Consider the following 13415-nt stretch of genomic DNA (forward strand, 5'->3'; position numbering starts at 1 on the left):
ATTCACCTCATATATTTATTTTACTATACTTTCTTCACTCATTCCTTTCACATGCTCAAACCATCTCAACACACCTTTCTTAATTTTTTCGATAGTGCTTATCTCAGCCTTGCCTTCTTTACTTATATAACCATTTGAACATTTATTATACAACGTTCTGCTGCACATTCACACACACACACACACACACACACATACACACACACACACACAAACATATATATATATATTTATATATATATATATATATATATATATATATATATATATATATATATATATATATATATATATATATATTTATATATATATATATATATATATATATATATATATATATATATATATATATATATATATATATATATATATATATATATATATATATATATATATATATATATATATATATATATTATATATATATATATATATATATATATATATATATATATATATATATATATATATATATATATATTTATATATATATATATATATATATATATATATATATATATATATATATATATATATATATATATATATATATATATATATATATATATATATATATATATATTTATATATATATATATATATATATATATATATATATATATATATATATATATATATATATATATATATATATATATATATATATATATATATATATATATATATATATATATATATATATATATATATATATATATATATATATATATATATATATATATATATACATATATATAAATATGCAAAGCATTTGTGTGTTTTTTTACAATCTTCTTTGAAAATACATAATGTAAAATAAAAATTCCCCGCGAATAAAAGTGGTGTGATATTCAAAGTCAACATAAATAAACTGGTTATGTGTGAGAAATTTATATGCAAACAAAGGTTTATAATTTATTTTAACTTTTTAAAATAATAAACACTACTGTAGGTACATCCACTAAACCGCAGTAAAAGCGTGAGATAGGTATTCGGGACAGACTCCTAAAGTATTAGAAGAAAGAATTAGACTCCTGAAGAAGTATCTAACGATAACATTGATATGATTTTATAAAATAAAACAACAACTACGAGTATACTCGTATAGAAATTTCCATATTTTGCATTATGACATTATGAAAATTTAGTATAAACAATTTTACTATCCTCACAGAGATACAGTAAACCCCCTATAACGTTGAGATAGGTACCGCATTATCAGAAGGAATGTAATAAGGGGTTAATATTTAAATTGTATTTTTAGATTATAACCAGCGGAAAAGACTGAAAAGAATCATTTAAAATTAAAATACAGATTGAAAATATTAACCCCCTATAATGCTCCATTTGATAACGCGGTACCTATATCAACATTATAGGGGAGTTTACTGTATTTGAATGGCTCTCCTAAACACCTTTTAGTTGCTCTTACTGCGCTTTAGTGACTACAAGGCAGGATAGTATTATATTTATATTTCTTAGTATTCAGCTGATTGCGTAAATGTTGACACTAGAATATTTCGTATATGATATATCGCTCACTCCTTTCAAGAACGTCATAAATCAAAAAACTTGATTTTTCAGAAAAGAGTTTCTAACGTTTAAAAATATAACACCATGTATTAAAAATAAATATCAAGCCACTTATTGAACTTTTTACTGTGCAACAGATCTTTTTAGGTAAAACCTGAAGGTTTTTTCTCCATTTGAAAAATATTTACTCTATTTAAAAAAATAATTAAACAATTCGTTTTCTTCAAAATGCAAAAACAACATTTTCTGTCCTGTAGCGGGTAAATATTAAGTTAAAAATATGCCTCTTTTGCTGGGATAAAGTACATTTTCTGCACATTCCGAAAACATGCGCAACTCAAAATTGACGATTTTTGATTTATGACGTTCTTGAAAGGAGTGAGAGATATGTATTATGTATATGTATGATATTTACTTTCATAAATGCAATATTTTTTATATGTCATTCTAAATCTTGAATAAAACATAAATGTTTTTTATGGTGTATATTTTTGGGTTGGTACTTATTGTGGTTGTAACGCATACCTTCTACACGTCACGTGACAATTAAAAAAAATGCACATATGTAAGTTGTAAATGTGATCACCAACGAGAATATTCAAGTTTAACCGAACCTACCTTAAATGTGTTACTCGTCGTCGGCACACCTCAATTATTTAAAGGTTAAAAGCCACATAATGTTGCTCTGATTTAGATTCATAGACTTCCCGATAAGTTGTTTTGTTTCAAAAGATTTAACCCTTCACTGCATTTATCAACATACTTGGTTAGGAATTCTATACGGAAGGTGACGTTGAAACTACTTTGAAAGTAAAAAAGTTTTTTAGTAAAAAAGAAATATTTAATTTTTCGGCAACATTGACTTCGATTAATCCGGTTTAAAAATCCCAAAAGCATCACCGATAAAAGCTCAAAAATAAAGGTGCCTATGCTAATCTACACTTCGTAGTTCATATCGCTCACTCATTTCAAGAACGTCATAAATCAAAAATCGTCATTTTTCAGTTGTGCATGTTTTCGGAATGCCCAGAAAATGTACTATATCCCAGCAAAAGAGGCATATTTTTAACTTAATATTTACCCACTACAGGGCAGAAAGTTTGAATAAAAGGTATTGTTTAATTATTTTTTTAAATATACTTAATATTTTTCAAATGGAGAAAAAAACCTTCAGATTGTACCTAAAAAGATTTGTAGCACAGTAAAAAGTTACATAAGTGGCTTGATATTTATTTTTAATGCATTGTGTTATATTTTTAAACTCTAAAAACGTTCTCCTGAAATATCACGTTTTTTTTATTTATGACGTTCTTGAAAGGAGTGAGCGATATGTAACCATATCGAGTACCAGAGCTGGGATTTCAAAATGAAGTTAACGTTTTCTTCGTTGTGTTCATTCATTCCCTTTGATTCTATTCGGTAATTTTTTTTCGATTCGATTTCCTGACAGTTCCAGTTCCACGACATGTTTCAAAATGATTAAGTCATTAAAAATAAAATATTAAATTAAAGTTATCTACACTACGTAGTTAAATCGGTAACTTACATATCGAATATATTTTATTACTATACTTATACTTACACATATTATTTTGCTGATCTTATATATGATAGATTTGGCAATTATCTTCATTTTATTAAAGTAGTGAAAACTTATTTTTAATTTGACTCTTATTTTAAGTGTATTTATTGCGGGCCGTAAATCTTACTAATTAAATAACCACCACGCCGCTTCCCCGGAGGGATAAGCAGGGAGAACGCCACACCAATCTGTCTTTGTAAACAATCTTCGCCTCTTGCACATTCATGCATCTCCTCATACATACTCGCCAATTATTCCAAATCCTGACCTGACCACACCCTAGTATCTAAAATTAATAAATCATGCCAAGTTTTCGTCGGTCTTCCTATGCTTCTATTAACAACCACATTCGCCTCACAAAAATTACAATTTATTTTACAATTCTTTATTCACTGATTCGATTCACATGCCCAAACCATCTCAACACACCTTGCTTAATTTTATCGATAATCAAACTAGCTCCTGCAGGTCTTCTCTACTTTTATAATTTCCTAAAATTCCACGAATAATATTTTTTTATCTAAATATGTTTTATCTCCCTTTATAGTCGTTTAAATAATCGCAAATTTTGGAACACTACTTTGTCTTGAATCTTCGCTTACATAAAGTAATGCAGTGTAGGGTTAATTCTAGCTATAAGGCCATGGACTGTTATTGCAATATTCTGAAGGTCAAGAAAAACGTCCCGCGGTTTTTATAATAAATAGTTAAAACCGGTTTGCGAGTATTCATGTTGTTTTGAGAGGCAAACTCTTTTACTAACTCAAGATGTTCTAGTTTAGTTAATACAATTTATTTTAATTGGTCGATTCATTTACTATGGTTACGGAGTAGATTTCCTTGCTATCAATATGGATTAATATTAGAATTATATTTAAAGCCAATTTTATAACATATTCTTTAAAAAAAACTCTAATAAAAAAACTGAATGTTAAATTATATTTTTTTATTGATTGGCATCCTAATTGAGGCTTTGATTATTTAAAACAATCAAAGATATTTATTTTTTCATTGATTGGTTTTGCAGTTACTTAGTGGTTATATCTTTCCATTTTCAATTAAAGTTTACTTGGTAAATACCACTTTTTCTTAAAATAATCAATATAAATAAGAAACAGCTCCAACCCCCTCTTCATCTTTCAATGTCCCAAGGACAAAACTCTAAAATTTATACTTTTGATGATGCGGAATGTGTCGAAGCACGTATCACAATAGATTTTAAAAAATACTGGTATTTACCAAGTTTAAATAAACAATAGTTACATAATTATTTTATTGTTCTTAACGCCACCTTTGCATTTTGTAGCAAAAATATATTAATATTTTTGATTGTACTGTTGTATGGAGCATAGTTGCTAACGCTGAGATTCAAATGCTATCTTTAGTATAATCAATATTACAAAACTAACTTTGTGATTTCTCTGTTCGTTAGTAATACAGTATTCGGTAATTGTTTGTTTTTTTCTGTATAAGTAAGTATTATTTATACACACGAATAAATATGTAACACAAGCGCGACTTATTACTTATGTAACAGGTCATTACGTGTAGTTATCAAGAAACAACAATTAGTTCAGATAAAAATACAGTCAAATGTCCAATAGTGTATTGTTTATCATTCACTTACGTAAAATATATTTATTATTTAAGGAAAATTTACATACGACGTTGTTGATATTTTATGTTCACCGTAAAACTGACATAACCTTTTAAAAATATAGCTCAAACATTATCTGTGTCAAAGTCATTAAAATTAAAATTATTGTTTTCTGTTGTTACTTTCTGTAACATAATTCTTCCTAATGGATAATATTGAAAATACTAATGTTTTTTTAGTCCAATACTAAATAGTTAAATAATTTTATCCTGTTAAAAACGGGATCTTTATTTTTCAACAGGTAAATGTAGGTTACATACACACATGTAAGATTCACCATTCTACCCATGATTGACTACCACGCTACTCCCTAACTACACTAATTTTCAAAATCCTGCATACTCGTATATTATACATCTGATGACGCTTTATTTGTGTCATAAGCCCTGTAAATACCCAGACATCCATGTTTTCCTTCATCTATGTTTAAATGTCAAAATGTAAAAATAACTCCTATGTGAAGAAACCCAGATTTGTAAACAAGGATTTGGACACATCGTTCACTCCTTTCAAGAACATCATAAACCAAAAATCGTCAATTTTCAGTTGTGCATATTTTCGGAATGCCCAAAAAATGTACTATATCCCAGCAAAAGTGGCATATTTTTAACTCAATATTTACCCGCGTTAGGGCATAAAGTGTTGTTTTTGCATTTTGAAGAAAAGGTATTGTTTAATTATTTTTTTAAATGTACTAAATATTTTTCAAATGGAGAAAAAACCTTCAGGTTTTACATAAAAAGATCTGTTGCACAGTGAAAAGTTCAATAAGTGGCTTGATATTTATTTTTAATACATTGTATTATATTTTTAAAGTTTAAAAACGTTCTCTTGAAAAATCAAGTTTTTTGATTTATGACGTTCTTGAAAGGAGTGAGCGACATCTGAAAATGTTGTGAAATAAGTATTTTATTTATTGCTTGCCTCTTATTGATTTCAAAAATATTGAAGGATATGACACGCTCTTTTTTGCATCACATGCACAAAGAATAAAATAAATTAGAATTTTGTGTGCATACAGTAGAAAGTTACCTGTTTTGTTTTAAAATCCACCACAGAACCTTTACGTGAGGATAATACGTAGTACATTGCTGTTTTTGGATCATTATATTTTCACAAATTAGCTGCTCATAAATTTGATTTTTGTTTTGTCTGTTTGATTTTTTCTTTTATTTAAATTGCAAATTAAAAAAAATTAAACATAGGTAAACAAACGATTTTCAAATATAACATTATTACCTTTAATATTGATAGAATATTTGTTTTAAAATATTTGTTTGAAAATATTTGTTCATACATATTTGAAAATATTTTTCATACATATTGTTGATTTGAATTATCATATTTTTTATTTGATTTGAAAATATTTGTTCCTAGGTATTTATTTACAAAGTAATATTTTAATGTTTCATACATCCTTTTGATTGATTTAGGCTTAAATAATAAACCCTACTTTTAGTTCGACAGTTCAATATATTTAAATATAATCATACATTACAATTAATCTACGACGTATTACAGTATGTATGATATGAGTAATATACCTCGGAACCTCAACTTTAAATTTTGAATGTTTTTCGAGACAATTGTTGTAAACAAGAAAAATGGTTATGGTTGACGAAATTTACAGGAAACGAGCGATTAAATCCTTTGTAGGTAAAATAGGTCTACCGTTGAAAAAAAGTCAAGGCGTAGTAATTCTCAGTATTGCTTCGAAGACACCATTAATTCGAAGAGTGTGAAAACCGCATGAACGTTATGCAAGTACCCGGTACGATTACCGATGCCTAGAATCAGGTTTGCGTATCGCCTGTGCTGAACTATACTCCGACAAGCCAACTGTTATAGCGGTTATCCATCAACTAGAAAATGACAATTATTTCTATGGCTGTACACCTGATCTGATTTCGCTACTGGAAGCTTTTGAGGAATGAGCTCGGTAGATTATCATTTCTTGGACTAAGAGCGACTTGACTTGTTCGAGCGGCCGGCACTACATGAGGTCGACTGTTTATATTGTCGGGATTCATCTTGGACGCGTCAGTCAGTTTTGAGATTCTGTGAAACAAGGGTAAGGAAACGCTTTATTTAAACAAAATACTTTTTAAAATTAACTTGTTTAATAATATTTTATCAAACACAATGTCGAATGTAGTAGACAGTTAAATTGTAAATATAAATTATTTTTAAAATAGTCGAACCGCGTTTACGTTTCAACTAAATTTATTTATTTTTATGACAACTGTTTTGCCTCGAGAAGAAATTATCAAATGTGTAAAAAAAAAACACAAGATACGTGTGTCAAAGTATTTTTTTTAATCTATTTTACTTTTTATTGATGAATGTAAATACATGTGTGCGTTGGCAAGTAAGTTCTTTTAATATACAATAATATGTAGTCCAACATTCAATATAACTTTTTTAATTTAAAAAAAATCTTTTAATGTTTCTTAATAACACTTATTTAAAGGTTTTTTTATCTCTGATTTAATTTTGAACTAAAATTATATTTCTGAAAAAAATATAATAACGCAAAGAGAAATAAGGTTCATATTACGATAAATTGATGAGTTGTATAATTAAAAAGTTTATTCGGTACTCTTAGTAAATCGTTATTATAAAAATAATTGATAATGAACATTGTAACGGTCATTTTATGTTATTATAAATATTTGAAAAGTAAACATCAATTAATTACATAAAACCAATTAAATAAGTAGAGTATTCTCGAACGCAAACTGGTTTTTACATATGCTTCATTAGGAAATTCCCAAATATCTACTCCAACTCTGTTCACAGATATTCTACCTCTATTTTATTTTAATTTTATTTTTAAATAATTTATTTAATAATAGAATAAATAACTTTTAATACATAGAGGTAAAATATCTGTGTACAGGTTTGTAGCTTTAAATAATATTAGTCACTAATTATTTTATTTTTTGTTATATTTTTATTCATTTTAAAGGGCGTCTTTTGAAAAAATCAAAGAAGGTACCTTTTTTATTATTTTGCAGCTAAATGGTAGTTTTTTTTTTACAAATATTGGATTTCTTATTACTTTTATACTATTATTCTAATTTACATAAAATTTATTGTAATTATACGATTTTCGAATATGAACATATTTAACTTTTAATTTTAAACGCAATAAAATTAATATTTTCAGGTTTTTATGTACTACTGATTAATTTTGAATAATTAACGCAACTTTTGGGTCGACAGTTTAATATATTTAAATAATATCAAACATAACAATTAATGTACGCTTTTATTTATGAATTTCCAAAAATCTTTTTTTTGTTGCTATTAACATATAATATTCTGGAAATATTAAAAGGATTTTCTTGTTAATAATACTTTTATATATTTGTGGTATTTTAATCATAATTTAAATGTAAAAAAATGGTGATAGAACGAAAGTAAGAGTAAAAATATTATTACTTTCACCAGTATTATATTTGTAAATATGTTCAAAGAAGACCTTTCGGTCATTATTTAAAATGACTCACATTTCAACAATTACACTTAGGCTGTGTGTTTATCTCATTCATTAAAACAATTTTTAATGTTAGTTCACTCTCTAAAGTTTATTTTAAAATAGTTATCATTTAATTTTAGCAACATAACTTATCAATAGGTTAAAAGTAAGCATGGTACTTCTCTGTCCCAATTTTCAAAGAGTTTTGCAAAACACGATTAACTACTGAACGTTTCGTATTGATAAAAAGTATCACGTTTGCGAATATTATGTAATGGTGTAGTCGTATTCCTTCATTCTGGTTATGTATATGTAATGATTACATGAATGTGTCAATACTGTCATATCATATGTATGTACAAAGTTGTTGAAATAAGAACTATGTATTAGTTTGTTTTGCAAAAATATTGAGAAAAAATTCTAGAAGATATCTCAACAGAAACAAAAATGTTTTTGAGAAGGAAATGTGGGAGTCATTTACAGCGCTTATCACTAATACAACATAAGGTGTCCTGAAGTACAAACTACTTTAGAGCGTTTGTGCACTACATGTAATTTTACCGTCCGAGAGTCCGGTTTTTTTTTTTAAATAAAAGCGACCACGACAGTTTAGCGTGATCGAATTTACGCGCACCGATCCGAAGAAAGACGGCTAAAAGCACAAGCCTATCCAAGCCAATCATCCGTTTTATCATGCTAACCGAATACCGGACGGTAAAATTCCTGTATACACAAGCACCCTTAGAGGTTTAAATAAATATAATCGTTATTAAAAATAAATAAAGCAGTTCTGTCAAAGTCCACATTTGTCCACATTGCACAGCTACAGAGGCCACTGATTTAGATTCTTTATCAAATTAACAAAATCATCAAAAATAGCTTCCAGATGATTCGCAACGCAATAAATACTTTATTCTTTCAAGATATTTTAAAAATGAACTTCGAGAAGTGAGTTAAATACGAATTAATGATTTGCCAAATAAACGAAAAATTATTGAATCCAACCTCAACAAATAATGTGTTCACGAAATTGATTGATTTTTGACGAATTATGGATACTGTTACTAAAATCATTAAAAAGCTAACGTTACAGCATTAAAAATGTCCCAACTGAATCATAAGGATTAGCACATCAAACTGTCGTAAAATTGACTACCTACCAGTAGTATACAAAAAATAAATAAATTAGAAAGGAAATCAGCATATAGACGATACCACTCTCTAGAGACGGGTGTAGTAAGAGTTTTTTTTAAATATATAATAACTGCTGTAGATGGTACCTACCATTATTCAGACATCTTATTTTTAGACAAGAGTATCTGTTCCTTTTGAATTTTATATTGTGCTCGAATGCTTGTGGAAACATACGGCTGTGATAGAACTCATGTGCGGTTAAGCATATCTTCAGGATAAATAATTTTTGATTGGATTTCAAAATTCAAATTCACATAACTAATTTAGTTTCAATTTTACTAAAGATTAGGAGAACATAAAAAAATATATGCATCAATGCTATGCGGAGGAGCCTAAATTTATTTCTATTGTAAACCGGGAGGGAGTAAAAGATGAACTTGATGAAATTTAAAGGCAAGGTATGTAAAATAAAACGACATTGAATTTTGTGCTTTAAGAATAATGTTTTATAATACATCTTATGTAAAAGTTGGTAACGCAATCACAAACTTTATTATGTTATCTCTGAACTTGTTATTTAAATTGACCTAATGAAAGCAAAACGCAAAGCACGTATTTTGGTACATACATAGATAACTCGTTCTTTATTGATTAATCGGAGGCACAGTAGCTCGTTCTGATTTGTCAACTGTCGAGGTTCGTTTTTTAATAACGACTTGAATATTTAAAAAAAACATTATATTTTAATTACCGAACATAAGTATTTGTCCGCCTCCATAGTGTAATGGTTAGCACACTTGGCTACCGTACTGGAGAGGTCCTTACAAAAAATATCTTACATTTAACTGATTCCCAGGGAGGAGTCAGTCAAATGTAAGATATTTTTTTCACTCTGATATTTATTCAATATTACCCTGGACTGGTACCTAAAGCGGAGGGCTGCTTACTTTTCCTCCATACGTTAACGATCAAGATAAAACTGCGTTTAAATGATGCAGTGCCCTATGCATCACCGGGTGCGGATGAGAGTTTGAAATAAAATAGAATTATATAATAATAAATTTAGTAGGTATTGGTTTTTAATGAATGCATATTTTCTTTTAATTTTTTTCTAAATGATACTGGAAGATGCAAAATTATAGTATTCATGTTTTGTGAAATCAAAGAAGAAAGACAAAACGTGTAGTTAAAAAAAAATTCAATCATTATACCATCTATCGTGTCCATTTTATATCGAATATTTTATCCTATTTATTTTTATTAAATTAATCTGAATAAAGTACCTAGGTAAGTGTTTTAATTCATGTTAATGTTTCCATGTTTTATTTTGTACTTCGATTAAAAAAATCGTGAAAATAACCTAAATATTTGTAATAAATAATTATGGCTAATACACCAATGATTTAATTTTGTATTTTTTATTTTATTCTTTAAATTAAAAAAAATACCATATGTGATAATCAGAAATCGATAGTAGGTACTTCTTGATAATTAAAAAATATATTGCATATTGAATAAAAAAAAATCTAATGACTGTCTCTTCGATATCATTGTCATTGCCTTGGCCTGTATGCATTATAAAAAGAGCAATTAAGCTCATGGAGCTTAATACATAATAATTTGTAGGTATAAATTGTGTGTGTGATTTTACATGTATACCCTGTTAACCTATATTTTTTCGAAATAGGTTGGACAATCGATAAAGTGTGGTAGTTTTTAGCCAAATCTAGAGCACGTGTCAAAGTGGGGTAAATTATTGTTCAATGAAGTATGAAGCTTCCCTTATTACTTCCTTATATACATATTTGATGAAATGGTCATTTTGACTACCCCTAAAAATATCGTTTTAAAACCCTTTATCATATGAAAGAAGTCCAAATAAAAACACAAACAAAAAAAGTAAATTTTAGCATTAGTTTCTTGAATTTACGTGAAATGAAATTAAATCCGTTTTATGTACCTAATGATTATTTAAGTGCCAAATATTTTAAAAATGAAAAGAAGTATTTACAAATTTAAAAATATTTGAGTTCATATGGTCTTAAATTTTCCAATTCATTACATGAAATGTTTTCAGATTTTTATCGAATTTTTAATATTTATCAGACTACTTGAAATACTGTGTTTGATTCGTGGTGAAGTATTTTGCAGTGAAACATTTAAAACTGGATTAATAAGATAACCAGAAGCGCATGACTTGTAGTGATAACCTTACCTTTCAGATCATTTACAATAAAACTAAAACTACGCATTTTAGATTGGGTTATGTAAGGTTACGCCAAATACATCATTTTGATATTATTTGACTTAATTTCTGTTACCAAATGGCATTCTTACCGATATAAAATGCAATTTAGAGAATGATTATTTTTAAAGCCAAAAGTCGCTAAAAGTGTAACATGCAAGAAATTATTAAGTAAAATTTTAATGTTTATCTTACTTTGTTTCAGAAAATGTTACGATTCCTATTATTCGTTCTTGGCGGTTGCATACTTGCCAATGCGCAATACGTAAGTACTATAAAAAACTAACCAGTATAAAAAATACTACTAAAATACTTAATATACCATCTAGGGTAGATGCTTTTTTACTAAACTAGGATAGAATATAACACAGAATGAAATATTTCATGATTTTCATTTTTCAGTTGCCCAAGTATAAAAAGATTTTTTTTGAAATCCATTGAATTGTACCAAAAAATAATTGATTTTGCATGTGTTCCATTATGAATGAAAAAAAAACTTCAATTTTGTGAATAAATACTTTTCTGAGTTATTATGCTGTATCTATTCAAAAAATACTTCTAAATATTTAATCGGAGAAAATAAGATTCGATTAAATGAAGGTTAATTTTAATCGATACAAAATCAATCTTCAAAGCAGCATTGCAATTCAGAAAAATTATATTACTTTTCTTTGTATGATTTCAAGGCTGTATAGAAACGAAAGATAATCTTCAGTCCTTTTGATTATTTTTTACACTGTTTACGCACACAATATTTATATTTACCCCAAAAAGAGTTCTTTGAATATAAATTTTTACACGTAAAAAGGAAACCAAAGTAGTTTTCCCAAAAAACTCCGGGATTTTTTTTATTATTACCTCGCACCTTCCGCCGCCACTTTGCACCCACCAACCCTTAATTATTTCTTCAAACGATGATTCGCTAAACTATTTTTGATTTCACAAACCAAAAAATTAAAAATATCAAAAACTAAACCGGTATTTTAAAACGAAGATACCCACAGTATACTATAATTATTTCACAGAACAGAATACGTTTTTATGTGATACAATTATTTCATATTGTGATAATATTACGACATAGCTTTTATTAAAAAATATTATTTTTAATATTTATACGAATCACATTTTTATGGTTTGTAAATCAAAAATTGTTGGACCCGCCTGCCAATGCTAACATTTTTGGAATGCGTCAGAATGCCTCGAGAATGTTCTTCACGAATATTGCAAATCTTGCCTGCGTTATATGTCGCTTTAATGCCCTAGAATTTTATTGTCATGTAACTAATGCAAAAATGCTCCGAGGTTTGCATGGAATAAATTATAATTGCTGTTCACTTTTTTTACAGAGCAACCACCAATTAGTTATTGTATTAAAACAAAAGAGTAATTAGTGTTTAAGAAATGTACGCGCAATACTTGATTTTTGCAGTGAATGGAATGTGAATGCAGTGAATCCAGTGTAAATGATTTGAAAATAATGTTATTTGAATAATATTATCTTATTACTCATCACTGAAATTAGTGATTTTGAACAAAAACATTATAAAAAAGAAAATAACAAAATCAGTTTTTCACAGTTATAAAATTGCTAACGGCATTGTTTATGAAATTGCTTACGGAATAAGAAGCCTTTTTATAACGTTATAAAATATAACATATATTTCATTTCAATTAAAGTCATTTTATGAGTCATTGGCCATAAGGCTTCTAGGGAAAAGGGGCCAAATAATAACTCAAAACGGATATTCACTGCATGTTTTTACTCTGTTCTGATTCTTAA

General features: G+C 27.5%; 1 protein-coding gene across 5 annotated transcripts in view; it reads left to right on the plus strand.

Moving 5' to 3' along the window:
• The window catches only part of LOC148306544 (superoxide dismutase [Cu-Zn]-like), a 33798-nt gene that overhangs the window by 7985 nt on the left and 12398 nt on the right, over positions 1 to 13415 (plus strand). For 3 of the 5 annotated variants that reach the window (XM_088264833.1, XM_088264834.1, XM_088264836.1), the window contains exon 2: positions 11838 to 11897. In XM_088264833.1, the coding sequence (XP_088120959.1) occupies positions 11841 to 11897 (57 nt within the window). In that variant the 5' untranslated portion in view covers positions 11838 to 11840. Of the gene's footprint in view, positions 1 to 6814; positions 6844 to 11837; positions 11898 to 13415 lie in introns of those variants that run through there. The other 2 variants (XM_088264835.1, XM_088264837.1) reach the window with 1 other exon arrangement.

Source organism: Brachycentrus maculatus, unplaced genomic scaffold (assembly GCF_059751285.1).
Source record: "Brachycentrus maculatus isolate JH-2025_06_01 unplaced genomic scaffold, ASM5975128v1 h1tg000238l, whole genome shotgun sequence".
Classification (NCBI taxonomy): domain Eukaryota; kingdom Metazoa; phylum Arthropoda; class Insecta; order Trichoptera; family Brachycentridae; genus Brachycentrus; species Brachycentrus maculatus.